The sequence below is a fragment of the Mirounga angustirostris genome, unplaced genomic scaffold, assembly GCF_029215605.1.
Source record: "Mirounga angustirostris isolate CCGP_5_RB_7025 unplaced genomic scaffold, mMirAng1.0.hap1 SCAF_13, whole genome shotgun sequence".
Classification (NCBI taxonomy): Eukaryota; Metazoa; Chordata; class Mammalia; order Carnivora; family Phocidae; genus Mirounga; species Mirounga angustirostris.
Window position 1 is genome coordinate 51,133,110 of NW_026991721.1, and position 15,028 is coordinate 51,148,137.

Sequence of the window (15,028 nt, forward strand, 5' to 3'; positions counted from 1 at the left end):
GATGCACCAAGGAGAAATGCATCTTATTTAGAACACCAAGCATTCCGCATTCAAGTCTGTGTGGGCACATGTGTCCATGGAAAATTCAAGAATGGCAAACAGATACTCTGGCGGTGTATTTGACTAAAGACTCGGCCCACTTCCCTAGTGCATATCAGAGATGATCCCAAGTTTGCATATTTCTAAGTTCCAGCTCCCAGGAAACCCCTCTGCCCAGACAGGGAACACTTGTTCTTATATGGCTGCTTCCCCCAAACGGAAGTTGGACGCTGCTCTGGGTAGACAAAGGGCAAGTTCTAGTTTTCCAAAAAATTGAACACACCTGACAGAGCAGGAGCATGGCCACGTTTGCAGCTTCCCATCCTCCTTTTTCTCCTGTTTTCCCTATCCCTGTGTCTTCTTGTATACGATCACATTTCCAAACCCCTGGACCATAGAATGAGTTGAAGTTCCTTTTGACCCTTCCTGGAGAATGTGCTTGCTCTCCTTCTCTCTCTTGTCATCTTGTCTTTGGTTTTATTTTCCCCACCATGGCAGGTCTGTCCCAAATGTGGGGCGCATGCCCCCGTGTCCCCTGAGCACCTGGTATGGTTACGTGGTAGGCAGTGTTGCACTTACTTGATCCTACCTTAAATGTCCTGTCTTTTATTCCCCAAGCGCACTATCTGGATAGGGTAGTTAAAGGTATGGTCTTCCTTCCTCTATTTTCCTATTGTCTTTGTGTGTGTGTGTGTTTGTGTATGAGCATAAAAGAAGAACTATGTATATAGACAATGTATATACACCCCAGAAGCATGGTGTCTAGATGCTGCCACATCCCCAGCTTTGTCACAGCATTCGCCGCCCAGAGGGTGGGTTTTTGGTCACAAGGTGGTTGATATACCTGGAGCGTCATTCTTCCCCCTAAAGTGTGTTTGTGACATTACCATTGTGCCGTTGTCCTTCCCTCTGCGCCCACACATACACCCCTCACTCTTTCTGCCCCATCTTCTGTCACCCTGCCCATCCCTTATAGCCCCTAGTCCATCAGAATTAAGATACTGAGGACCAGGGTGGGTGGCCTGAGAAAAGAAGAGGCCCCAGAGCAAGCTAAGACGTCTGAACAAACTCCATTGCGTTACTGTTGTCAGGTTCATTCACCCAACAAGCACATATGAAGCACCTGTACTACTAGTGCTGTGTGTCAGATGCTGTGACAGGCTCTGGGCAACTGGGGACCTCAGGGAGTGGGTGGTCTGTTTGCTTGGGTTTTTCTTTTTTTTCCTTTTCAGAGAAGGCCCGAGTTTGGTAAGGTTTACGTTTGAGGAGTGTTCCCTATAGGCAAAGTAATTCCATTTTCAACATCTTCATTAATTAGCTAGTGTCCCATTTTCCAAATAGGCCTGATTCCTGTAAGAGTAAGTCTGGGAAAGATCAGATATGTGTGCACGTAAAAGACCTCAAGCCCCCTGAGGAGAAATATCCTGCCATATTCATCGTTTTATCCTGAAGTCCTAACATATCACCTGGCATAGATTATGTGCTCAGTGGTTAAGGACAAATACTTCCAAGTCAGACCGCCTGAGAATGAATCCCAAGTCCACCAGTAAACGAATTAGGTGAACTTGGGCAAGTTACTTAACCTCCCTTCACTTGGGAGTCCTTGTACAATGAACTTGGTAACAGGACCTGCCTCATAGGGTTGGCGTTAGAATCAAGCAAAATAATCACTGCAACGTGCTTAGCACACAGGCAGGGATGATGCTCAATAAACGTTAGCGATGCTATTTTATCATTGTATTCTTATTCTCACCCTTAATTTGGAGAACTTCATTAACCAGAGTCATTGTTGAAATTGTAAAGAAAATGGCTAAATTGGCTTTTAATAAGAGATAGAAACTGCTGTTTAAAACCTTATGGAAAGGGTTTGGGGCAAACAGAAATGACTGAATGCTTTCCAACCAGAATATCTTTGCCAAGTACAGGAAAGGTGTTAGTGGGGCCCATCAGATGGATGCCTGGTGTTGAGAAGCAGGGTTCCTTGCATTTTACATGCTGGTCTTCAACTGAGAATATAGTCATTCCGGCAAGAGAGTGTAGTCCCTGTGCATTTCACACATAATCATAATCAGAGGAATCTTCAGTATGGATTAAATTTAATAATGTTACCATCTATTTGGTAGAATTTTTTCCTACTATCTGAATTTTTTTCATATCCATGAGTCTTAAGCAAGTCCTTTGAATTTTTTTAAGGGAGAAGATATAACTATACTCATTTTATTGGAAAAGGAAATTGAAGTTGAGGGGCCCACCTTGGGTCACCGCTGTAGTGAGTGGCGGAGCCAGGATTTTGAATTTCCATATTTCTAGCTTGCTATCTTCTATCACCATTCACCAAGAATGTCCCATAATTTCCAATATTCTTCCTCCAAACCATGCCTTCCAAACTGGCACTCTCACCAGGAAGTGACACATATTCTCTCTCAAACCACCTGTTCTGATCTTTAGTTCAGAAAATATCACCAGACCTTTATTTGGATTAGGCCAATAAATCATAACTTGCTTTAAAAGACAAACTTTTTTTTACCAAAATTTCGGTTTTAACCAGGCCCCCATCCTGCTGACTTTCTGGTATAATAGATACTAATCCTAAAAAAAAAGATTTCAGAGACCTGTACCGTGCAAACTCAGGACTTGTCAGATTAAACTATCATGCCGGCAAAGACAAGTCGACTTTTGTTCTTTGTTTTCCATTTGCATCGGTAGAGACTAAAGAAACAACATGCACTTAACAGATATGTTGAACTCTTCCTAAGTGCCAGAAAATGTGGATACCACACCACAGAAATGCTTCCTATTCTTGTATTGCCGGCAGTCTGGCAGAGTAGATACTAATAAAACAAATAATCCAACAAGTGTGATGAGGGTTATGCTAGGAGTTGTCCAGGGGCCACTTAGCAAGAAGACCCCCCCCTCCCCGCAATTGAGGCAGTGTCTTGTAGACCAAGATTGTGAACTTTAGCAGAAGCATATGAGAAAGCCACTAAAGGTTTTTAAAAGAACGATGATGGCTTGATGACATTTGTGATTTGGAAGGATCAATCTGGCCATATTGGGGAAAAAAAGAGTTGAGGTGGAACATTTGGGGGCAAACAGACCAATTAGGAGACTCTTGCCATCATCGACGTGGGAGATGATGATGACCTTGTTTAGGGAAGTGACTGTAGGGATGAAAAAGTACAAGAGAACTGGAAAGAGAACCATAAAGAAAGGGACATTCCAATATATGGTAGGGTTAACACACAGCCCCTTTGCCACTTAACTAAAAACTATCTTCAAGGATTCAGAAAGTCTTCTTATCATCCTTACGCTAGCTTCAAGGGGACTTCTTCATAGGCTTACACAGAAGGCTGAAGATAAAGTGGTCCCTTGTCATTTAAAGGGCATCTTTTCTTTTGAAAAGCTTAGGCCTTCTCTAAACCTTGAAATTACATTATTTTGGCTCTAGCAAATGCCTGATGTGAGTCCTTCCAGAGGGGATTGTTAATGTCAGTTTGGTTCTCTGAATTATTGATGAGTTACAGAGTTTGTAGAATTAATGAGCTTTAGTGGTGGGTAAGGATGGGCATTTTGCTTTAAGAAAGTCAGCAAGTCACCCCAGAGGAGGCTTCCTCTTCCTGGCTAATGGGGGTGTGATTACTCCAGAAGCAAACTCCTGGCTGAAAGCAAACCTCATTTAACCCACAGGTACTCAGAGTCCCTCTGAAACCCCGAAACCGGTAGGACAGTGCAGACCCCCAGGGTATAACTTGGTCCATTTGAAGAAACTAACGGTATTTAAAGTGTTCCTATGATTTCACAGATAGAGCTTCCCCTCCCCGAGAACGCACGCCAAACAGCACAGAACGTGTTCACTCGGCATCGTGGGCTAAGCCGAGCTCACTGGAGCAGGGATTCCCAAAGAGGGCTTTGTGGAATGGAATATTCCACATTATTATAAGTGGTTATAGGGGAAAGAAGATTCTGAGGTCAAATTGGAAAATGTCCTGATAATCAAATAAGCAAGTTTCTTTATTGTCAGACCCTCAGAGCCTTTAACGTATTAATGTTCAGTGTGACTTTCTACAATGAGATTATAGCATAAAACGTTTTCCAAACTTACTTGACTGCAGAAGCTTGTTTTTGAGGACCTCATAGAACTGGCATTCTGCAAAATTCACTTTGAGAAATATTGTTTGAGAGTATGAGACCCATTGTAAGTCCTTCCTGGAACAAAGCAAGGTGTAGGTAAATAGAATATGAAATTATCGAGGGCAGAGAGAATTAACACACACCTGCCTGGCATCCAGTAGGTGCTGAGTAAAGTTTGCTGAAGTTAAGAACAGTATCATCAAAATTACAGTTGTTTTGACCCTCTCAAATGGGTCGGTTGTACTGGAAGGACCTAACGCATCATCTCATCTGAACCTTCATTTTATAGATAAGAAAATTGAGGCCAAAAGAGGAAAAGTAACTTTGCAGAGATCTCACAAGTTAGGCAGCAGGTACCAGAACCTAGGTCTCTTGTCTCATTCATTGATTCAACAAATACCCTTTGAGTACCTGCTATGTGCGAGGCACTGGGTTAAAGCCAACATTGCCTTTATGGAGTTTATATTCTAATGGAGGGAATAAGACATTAAACTAATTGCAAAACTAGTAATTTATGTATACTTGGGACACTTGCTTCCAAGGAGGACAGAGCACTAGGAAAGCATGAAGCGGTGGGCCTGGGCTGGGACTCGTGGCCTTGAACCCATCTTGCTGCCTCCCACTGAGCTGCATGTTGACCCCCATGACCACGTTGCTGGGCTCGTCTTAGCTGTCTTTGGCAGTGTTTGTATTATGAGAACCATAGCTCTTGACCCAAACATTGATACAGCTGGAACTGGCAAAGGTTATTTTCTGATTTGTGAATTTCTTAGTGAAGTTATACAATATTAAGACAAATCAATTCAATAATAATAATAATAGCACCTATCATTTATTGAATGCCTACTTACGTTACCTACCCTGCTAAATAATTAACATACATTATTTCCTTAATCTTCTCAGCAACTCTTTGAATTAGGTATTACCTCCATTTTACAGATGACAGTACTGAGGCAGAGAGAGTTAAATAATTTGCCAGTCATCCCATGGGTAGTAACTAAAAAGGTAGTATGGGGATTTGAATTGAGGTCTGCCCAGTTCCAAAGTCCACATTGTGTTACAACACATGGTTTTAATTTACAATTTAGGATTAAATGGTGTGAAATTGGAACTGCCTTAGAAAACCAGGATCTGAAAGAATAACAAAAAGTTATTTAATTTAAAAGTAATACGCGTGAAGTGTCTAGCAGAGTGGCAAGCCATGGTAGGCCCTCAGCAGATGGCAACTGTCATGGTATCACTGTCCTGAAGCCTCTAAACCAGCAGGTGGCAAACTACAGGACACAGACCAAATCTGGCCCATCACCTGTTTTTGTAAATAAAGTTTTATCAAAACACAGCCATCATTCATTTGTAAGTTATGTCTGGCTGCTTTCCCACTACAATACCAGATTTGAATAATTGCAATAGAGACCCTATGGCTCACAAGCCATTTTAGCCATTTAGCCACAAATATTTTAGAATATTTATTATCTGGACCTTCACAGACAAAATTGGCTGCTTTGATCTAGACAAGTGCCTCAGGTTTCTATGTTGCCGTTCTATGAGCCCTATGTGAGGTTTGGGCACAACTCATGATACTGTATGCCTTCTGCTCAAAATAGAAGGTAAAGGTCAGTAGAAGATTCATATACTGTCTTGAAGCTGTAGGTCAGGCTTTGTGCATCATGCACACATTATATTATTTAATCCCCTGCGAAACCCCATTGTATAAGTAGGCTGGGGCTCAAAGAAATTAAATAAGGTCGTAAAAGCCACTGAGTGCTGAACCAGACTGGTAGGGCATCCAGGCTTATATTCTTTGCAGCTGACGGGAGGCTACATCTTGGAGCAAGAGAAAGCAATCTACTACCATTCTTAACCATTGGACTCAACTTCCTTCCTCCAAGACTGATTTCAAATACAAATGGGGCTCCATTGAAAGGCAGTTCCTGCTGGGTGGATAAACATTCAAATGGAACTAGTCAGGGAAAGAAGGGGTCCCTAATTGCTTGGACCGGGAAGGGTGGCTGGTGTTGGGAGCCGGGTCCGATGCCTGGCTGATCACCTGCATGCCACAGTACAGTTCCTGAGCTTGTACGCCTGCTGTCCCGGTCACCTGTGGGGGAGCCATGCTGGTGGCTTCCCACCCTTCCCAACAGGCTTCTGCTGTGCAAGGACCAGAGTCCACATTTGCTTCTAAACTTCTGCAAGGATCCCTCCTAGGCTTGGAGTGCACAGTCAATAACTGTTTCTTCCTTTGAGTGACAAACACGGTGGCCAGAGTGATTGATTGGCTGCTGTCTGAACATCTCAAATACAAATGAACATGTTCCTTTCTTTTACTTTGTAATAAAAGTCAACTATCAACAGGCCTTGAAACACTAAAGTTTTATATTCTAATTGATGGGTCAGTCGGGGTGTCCCCGCCTCAGCCTACGTCTTGTATGGGACAGCTCCATTCACACTGGTCCCATTTAAGAATAAGGGGTCAATTTTCAGTTATTTTGTGGCAGAAGATTTACTTTGTAGCCATATTTGTAGCAGTTTGCTGCTTATAACAATAAATTAAGTCTTATAGATGACTTTGACGTCCGTACCCTTCCCTAAGACTGAGCAGGGCCAGAGAGAAGACACAGAAGGCAGGCCAGTGAAAGGTGTTTTTTGAAAGCCGCTCTGAGGAAGGAGTTGACAGGTGTTAAAATGAAGACTTGAATGAAAACCAAGGGCCAAATAGAAGCTGAAGGGAACCATGTAACTTAACAGATTCTCAGACATAGATTTCTGAGCCATGACCTCAGAGAGAAGGGTTTAAAAGGGTAGTAATAAAAAACCTGTAAATCTGCTTGACTAGTAAGGATAACTCCCTACCTTATGATATGGGCAAAACGGAACCACGGCAGAATCTAAACATCGCCTGACCCTTCCTGATGCAATCACCCAAGCTTCTCTCAGACAGATGGCCACTCCCGTATCAGGTTCCCACCAGATTTTGTACATCTCCCCGAGGGCATTTAGCAGTGAAATATTTTGCTTATACAAATCTGTCTCGTCTGATAGGCTGCATGCTCTTCAAGAATAAGAAGTAGGTCTTATTCATCTCTGTACCTCCAGTGCTAGCCCAGAGAAGGTGCTTGATAAAAGGCAGGCACGTGAATGTACAGATGAACAAAATCAGGGAAGGGCAGCCTGCCTGTACCTGCGTTTGCAATCCCAGACAGCCCTAGCTAGTCTCTCTCATGGCAGTCGTCGGGGTCTTCTGCGTGTAGAACCCTCTTCCTAGTGGTGATACATAAGATGGGAAGGAGAAGACCCAAGGGCTCTTCCTCAAAGCAAATGGTTGTTTAGGAGAAAATGGGGCAAAATAAAAGCCTAGGGTCAAGTACAAGTAACAGTACAATGGTAGTTGACCCAGTAACAAGTACTAAAAAGAGGATAGCCCTTCTAAAATGAGACCCAGAAGTGCTGAGGGAACATAAGGAGTAAACGGAGAGGTGAGTCCTTTGTTCCAAACAGCCCCCAGAAACGGGAAAAACACACGAGAGTGAACATGGAGCAGGGATCAGGCAAAAGTTTCCATCGGTCACCTTCTGGCAGGCTCCCATCCACGGGCTCCCCCTTGGGCATCCTGATCACTTTTGAAAGGGGGGACATTCACTGCAGAAGGTGTGAGTTTCAGACCTGTCCCCACCTTCCCAACTGTGCCACCTCCTCACCGGGCGGCCTTAGCAAGTCCTTCCACCTGGGAGTCTCGGTAGCACCCTCGGCAACGTGGCGCTTCCCAGCGATCCCAGCCTCCCTGGGTGCTGAGGGCATCGGCATGCTGGTGGACGTGAGCGCGTTTCCCGAGCAGGCAGGAAGAGCGTGAGTGTGTGTGACCGCAGGTGGCTGTGGGCGAGCAGACCTCGATGCCGTATGCTTTGCCTTGCAGAGGGTTGCCCTGGCTTGTGCAATGGCAACGGCAGATGTACCCTGGACCTGAATGGCTGGCACTGCGTCTGCCAGCTGGGCTGGAGAGGAGCAGGTTGTGACACATCCATGGAAACCGCCTGTGGTGACAGCAAAGACAACGATGGAGGTAGGGCTCCGGCACCTGGGGACGCCATGCAGCTCGGGCGGGGGTCGGGCAGGGGCCCAGGGCGGCGGGCGGGCATAAAACTGCACGTGTGGTCAAAGGAATGAGTACATGTCTCTAGTTGTTCCATCTCAATTAATTTAAATGAACTAATGGAAATGAAATTAATGGCCATCTGACAGCCAGCGGAGGGGAGAAGCCATATGGAAGAAAGAATTTTCTAGCAATTCAATAGTGGGATGGGTTACCTGGCAAAGTTACACAATCCCCCTCACTGGAAATGGACAAGAAGAGGCCCGTCCAGTTTTGTATTACAGAAAGTGGCAGAAAGGATGCTTCTCCAGCGGAGGGAGGTTGAGTTACCTTTGGTTGAGATGCCTTCTCCCCTGATTCTGGTAGTAACCCCCAACAAGCCACCTTTGCCCCCACACCCTCTGTCCCTGTGGGTTTGTAATAGAATTGGTCTTAGTTAATAGGTTTTTTTCAAGTGCTGCACAGTCCAGACCCTAAGGAAGAGAGGCCTAGTCTTGTGGAACATTTCTCAGCTGAGAGAGAAGAGACCAGGGTTCTAATCCCTATCAATCCCCTGTGTATCCCTAAGCAAGTTACTTGATGTCTCTGGGCCTCACACTTCCTATTTATGAAATGCGGCAGTTGGATCATGAGGACCATTCCAATCCTTATATTGGTCCTAGCATTAACCTTCTTTCTTCTGTTGTGTCACTTGGATAAATATAATCACGATGTGCTCTACTATCCCTCTTAGAAGATGGGTTGATCCTTCTTAACTCTCCTAATCTCAGAGGGTTAGTAGGAGAGATTAAAAAGATAGAGAAATGAAAAAAATTCTTGTGCTCCATAAATATCCAGAGTTCCTCCTATGGGGCCAGGCCCTAGGCCAGGCACAGCGATGACAGAGTCCCTTCACCCTTACACGCCTCCAGATGTCACCAGAGCGCTGGCTGGCGAGGGACCAGCAAAGCCGGCAGGCAGAGAAAGACCCTGACCCACCTGACAAGAAGATGTTCCTTCTTCGTGTAGTTCGGTCCATGAAACCGCTCCTGAAATGCTGTCACACGTCTTCTCAGCTGTGACATAGTGACCCTCTGATGGGGTGTGTCTGTCTCATGCCCATTTCAGAGATGGGGAAACTGTGGCCCAAGCATGCAAAGTGGCTGTAAAGTGAGAATAAGAATGCTTGCCCTGCAGGGTCGCCGTGAGGATGGCAGGTGCACTCAACGTGCCTGAAAGGCAGCTCAGCACAGCGATGAAAAGTGCGGGATCTCTACCCAGACGGCTGGGATTTAAACCCCGGCTCTCCCATGTGCTGACTGCAGGCCCCTGAGTGGGCTCTTCAACTTCTCTAAGCCTCAGTCCCTCACCTGCAAATGTCAGTTCCCGTTGTCCTGCGCCTTACTACCTGTAAGCACAGAAGCTTGATATTTATGATAAAAATAAATATATACCCATATATAAATCATTATTTTTAAAAATTGGAATTATGCTCTCTATGAAATTTTACACTCTATTTCACTTCAGATTATAATGTGTTTCTCCATATAATAATGTATTTTGACCTTTTTCATCTCTTGATTAAAATTTGTGTCCCAAACTGTTCCATGCTCCTTGCTAGAAGGGAAATAATTCAAGTGTACAAGGAAAGTAAGAGCCATAGTTTAGAGATCATCCCCTGGTGCCAGGCACTGTGCTGGGCGCTCTGTGGACGTGATGTCCAGCCCTTCACAACAGACATGCAGGGCAGACATTTCCATGGGGGGAAACTGAGGCTGGGTGAGCTGAAGACATTTGCCCAGTGTCAGCAGTGGGATCAGCAGGAGAGCTAGGGTTAGAATGGAATGGGTGTTTGAAAAAAAGAAGCCAGAGTATAAAATTGCCTGGAATCTTAAAACAACCAGTCCCCTTTGGATGAAGGATTTGTAAGCAGCTTCAAGGTGTGATCATCTCTTCAGGCGCTGTCGGTCCCATGAAAAATGATCGTGGATTGCAATACAGATCACTGATAGATGCCACCTGGAAGGAGAAATTGCAGGAGAGCGGAGAACAAAGCTCTCTGCCCTCCCTCCTCCTCCCCATCTCCCATTGCTGGAATGGAGAGCTCCCGTAAAGCCATAGAATTCGGTCACCCTTCAGACTATCTCTAAACCACGTTTCTTGTGATAAGAGATAAGAGAGAAATTGACCTTTAAAAATCCTGTGTTGCAAGGGGCAGATAGAGATTTTGGAAGCCTTTTCAAAGAAGGCACAGAGTTTATTATCGCAAATGACAAAAACTTCTCCCAGATGTGTACGGGGGCAGGGGGGAGGCACACCCCCCATCCCCAGGGCCGCCCTGGGTGCTGCTCACGGGCTGCTGTAAGGCTGTTCTGCAGCCGCAGTAAGACAGGCTTGGTTGCTGGGCTGTGGGGCCCAGGCAGCAGCTAAGCCCACAGGGAGAGAGATGGACGGGTTACACACTGTCCACGGGCCCGTGAGTGTGAGGACCATGCAAACAACTGCAACACAAAGAATTTGCTCGTCCATGAATTTCCCAGACCTGTTCCCATCTCTACTTTTCTCTCCCCAAAGCTACTTTTTCCTCTTAACATACCTCTTCTCAAGTCTGTCACCTCTGCCTACGAAAACGGAAGCATGGAAGTCTCCCTTACTGCAGGCAGCCACATGCCCCGTATCAGGCTACCGGGTGCTGCCTTTGAAAACAGAGGATTTGCACGAAAGCCTGTCTCGTAAACTGCACCTTTGATAAGAATTTTGTGGGCCCCACTCATTTTTGAAACAGGGGCTTCCTTTAATAATGATCATCTCTATTAGCAGAGGTTTAGCCCACATTTACTACTTCGCAAATATTTGCTGAGTCAATGATGAGGGAGCGTCCACCCAGGAAGGCCTAGGTGGACAGAATTGTTGGCCTGGCGTTGTCACTCTGTCCTGTGAAGCGTACCCATGAGCCATTCCACGATCCCAGCACTTTCATGAGAGCCCCGCTTGTGTGAAGTGGCTCCATTTCAGAGAACGCCAATCTTCAGGTCTCCTGGGTCTCCACTTCTGACTTACCGGTGTGTCTCTCAGGCCATCTTTGTCTGGTTCAGTTCTTCAAAGCCAGGCTGTATCCAGAAAGAGCTGCCCTGAAATGTGTGTGGGAGGGAGCCAGGACAGGTCCATTGTGAGGATGCCTGTCCAAGGGAAGCACCCGGCCAAGGAGCTAACAGGGACTCTTGTTTACCAAGCACAGACTTAGGTGCTGGTCATCATGCCAAGTGCTCACATCCGTGATCTCACCTAATCCCCCCAGCCCAGCTGTGAGGCACGTCTGATTGTGCCCTTTGTAGATGGGCCAAATTGGAGCTTAGAGCCCTTGCTGAGACTTTCATTTCCAGCAGAATGGCCAACTAGATCACAAAGGGCCTCTGATCCCAGGAAACAACGATTTGTTTTTAAAATTGATGGCTTAATTTGTTTTTGTTTTTTTTAAGATTTTTTTTTTAATTTATTTTTTGACAGAGAGAGACACAGCAAGAGAGGGAACACAAGCAGGGGGAGTGGGAGAGGGAGAAGCAGGCTTCCCGTGGAGCAGGGAGCCCAATGAGGGGCTCGATCCCAGGACCCCAGGATCATGACCTGAGCCAAAGGCAGACGCTTAATGACTGAGCCACCCAGGCACCCCAGCTTAATTTGTTTTTAAAAAAGGAAAGAAAATAGGAGTGTGGGGAAGCCTGATTTCAGAAGCAAGGATGAAGCCAGAAGCTAGAGGAGGCACAGGGATACTGAGATGAGCTCCATGTCTGGGGAAGGAGAGAGAAAACCAACATTAGAGTGGGGGGAGGGGGAGTGAGTGCTGTGATGGAGTTCACCCAGGGAGCTGGAAGGGCACGGAAGAGAGGTATTTCAGCAAGACTCATAAATTCATGTTTTCCACTTAAGAAATAGTTCCCAGTGGGGCACCTGGGTGGCTCAGTCATTAAGCGTCTGCCTTTGGCTCAGGTCATGATCCCAGGGTCCTGGGATCGAGCCCTGCATCGGACTCCCTGCTCCACGGGAGGACTGCTCCCTCTCCCACTCCCCCTGCTTGTGTTCCCTCTCTCGCTGTGTCTCTTTCTGTCAAATAAATAAATAAAATCTTAAAAAAAAAAAAAAAACCAAAAAAGAAATAGTTCCCAAAAGTCTCTTCAGGACTCAAAGAACCTTTCATACTTCAGAAAGAACTGGGCTCAGATTCCAAGTCACCTCCTTCTCTGACTACACAAACTTGACCAAGTTACTCTACCACTTTGAGCCTACAGTTCCTTCTCTCTAAAATGAGGGTGACGGGGAGCCTGGGCCGCTCAGTTAATTGAGCATCCAACTCTCGAATTCGGCTCCAGTCATGATCTCAGGGTCATGAGATCAAGCTCCGCATCGGGCTCCACGCTCAGCATGGAGTCTGCTTGGGATTCTCTCTCTCTCTCTCAAGTAAATAAATAAATCTTTTTTTAAAATAAAATAAATAACATGTGGGTGATGGTGACAACAGCGGCTACTTCACTGAGCTGGGAAGATTCAATGATGCCTTCCTTGAAAGCATTCTTTGCCAAGCATTTAGCACAATGCCTGTGGTCGTCATCATCATCATTTAATATAATATTAACAATAATAACAGTAATTCCTGGCTAACCTTCCGCCAGGACTAGAGAACAGGGAGCAGTGCTTCCAAGATGCCACAGAGCAAAGTGTTTATAAAGAGGTAGAAGACTGGCTTCCAGGGTCTGCTTCAGTGGTAAACAAGAGCAGGCAATAGCTAATAAAATTTCAAATTAGCCATGACTTTTCACAGCCCTTCAATTGTGCTTGCTGATTTAATGGTCAACGTCCCTGCTCACTGGGATTGAATAATGGAGCATTTCTGCGGAGTTATGGATGCGGCAGCTGAATCTGTCAGGCTAACATCAATAGCAGAATGCAAATAACCCATAGCTTGGGCTGTAATTATGTGTTTAAGCCACATCTGACAGGGGCAGCACGAGAACGTGTGATGGAGCCGCCATCCGCCGGAGGAGACAGGTGCTTCGCTAGGCAGTTAGTAGGCGTATCTGGGCTCTGGTACAGGAGCCATGAGTTAGGACCCGGGACCATGCTGGGGTCAGAAGAGGCCTTTCCTCCACATCTCAAGATGAATCTGGGAGGTGAGCAGACCAAGGACAAATGGCCCTACACTTTGGTGAGCCATGGTGTAGACTCAGGGACAGGAAGGGGGGCCACCTCTTAGGAAGTACTTACTGTGTACCCAGTACTCTGCTAGATTTGGGGACATATACTATGTTTTGTACTTATGTCACAAATACTTATGTGACACTTTTATAATCCCCTTGTAAGACACATGGGGAACGGGGGCCAGAGAGTTTAAGTAACTTGCCCCCAAGTAGTAAGTTTCAGAGCCAGGGTTTGACCCCAGACAGTCTGGGTTCTGGAGTCCAGGCTGTTGAGGCTGCGCTACCCTCAAGGCAGTCATGAAGTCTGGAATGCCATGCAGAAGTAGGCAAGAAAGACAAGGGATTTTTGTCCCCAGTTTACTAAGGGAAAAAGAACGGATTTCAGGGAGGTCAGGTAGCTTACCGGAGGCCAATACATCTGAGGCTAGTAAGGAGGCTTGGGGGGCCGCCTGTGTGGATGGGGCGCCGTATCTGGCTCGGGCTGTGCTGTGCTCTGGTGGGCGGAATCTGTATCGTAAACCCTGGGAGATAGAAGCGAGGGAGGCATGTCAGTGATGAGGAGACTGGGGCTCAGAGAGTGAGAGCAGACATCCGTCCACGGGCATGCTTAGGGGCAGTTCTGGGACCTGAGCTGCAGCCTGAGCCTCATGATGCTCCCACCATACCACACTGTTGAGCTGAAGTGAACGAAGATAGTGGTTTTCTGGCTTTTGTGGACTGTCACTTGGTTTCATCCCCTGATGCATTTGTCAATTCATTCAATTCTCATTCGTGTAGTTACTTCACAGCCATGTTTTAAACTCCTGAACTAAGAGCTGGGGACACAACAGAGGTAACCGGAACAGGATCTAGGTCTCCAGGATGGTGGGGTGCCCAGCTAATAAGCAAGAGAGGCAGAATTTGAACCCAGAGGAACACATGCCCTTAGACTGCTCTCTGCAACAAAGCAAACAGACTGTCACCCTGGGCTGTTCCTGTCCCCCACTCCTGGCTCTTATTGCTCGTAACCCTTAAATTTCCCTCCAAACCACCCACTTCTCCCCACCTCCACTGTTCCTGCTCTGATCTCTTGTGCCCCGTGCAACCTCAGAGACGCCCTCGCTGCCCGCCGCAGGGCCCCCAGCTTCCACTCTGGGCCAGCTTCAGTACCCCCTCCTGGTTACAGGAGAGCTTCTTTCAGTGATGTAGATCAGACGATGTCCCCCTGGCTTTCAACCTTCCAGGAGCTCCCACCGTCCCCATCCTGGGGGTGGTAGGCAAACTCCCTAAGCTGGCCCACGTCCCCGATACTTCTGCTTCCACCAGCACCGACAGTCTCTTCTTGGGCTCGTCCCTCATCTTCTGAGTTGAGCTGAGCAGCTCAGATGTTCAGTATGTTCTCCCACCCCTGGGCCCTCATAGAATTCCTTCTGTCTCTTCGAAAAGAAACAGAAACACCTTATCCCCACCTGTCCCCCTGTACACGGGCTTGTCCGTCTCCCCGACTAGGTGAGTGGGCTAGGAGCAGATCTGAAGCCCCTGGATCTCCCTGCAAAGCCCTTGGCTTATGTCAGGTCCTTAATCAAGTGTCTCAGTGAGTGGAAAATAGAGACGTGAACGA

The 15,028-nt window shown here is 46.5% G+C and overlaps 1 protein-coding gene across 12 annotated transcripts in view; it reads left to right on the forward strand.

Annotated features, from left to right (window-relative positions):
* The window catches only part of TENM4 (teneurin transmembrane protein 4), a 719,612-nt gene that overhangs the window by 609,122 nt on the left and 95,462 nt on the right, over positions 1-15,028 (forward strand). For all 12 annotated transcript variants that reach the window (XM_064576841.1, XM_064576836.1, XM_064576846.1 and 9 more), the window contains one exon: positions 8,081-8,227. In XM_064576841.1, the coding sequence (XP_064432911.1) occupies positions 8,081-8,227 (147 nt within the window). The remainder of the gene's footprint in view (positions 1-8,080; positions 8,228-15,028) is intronic.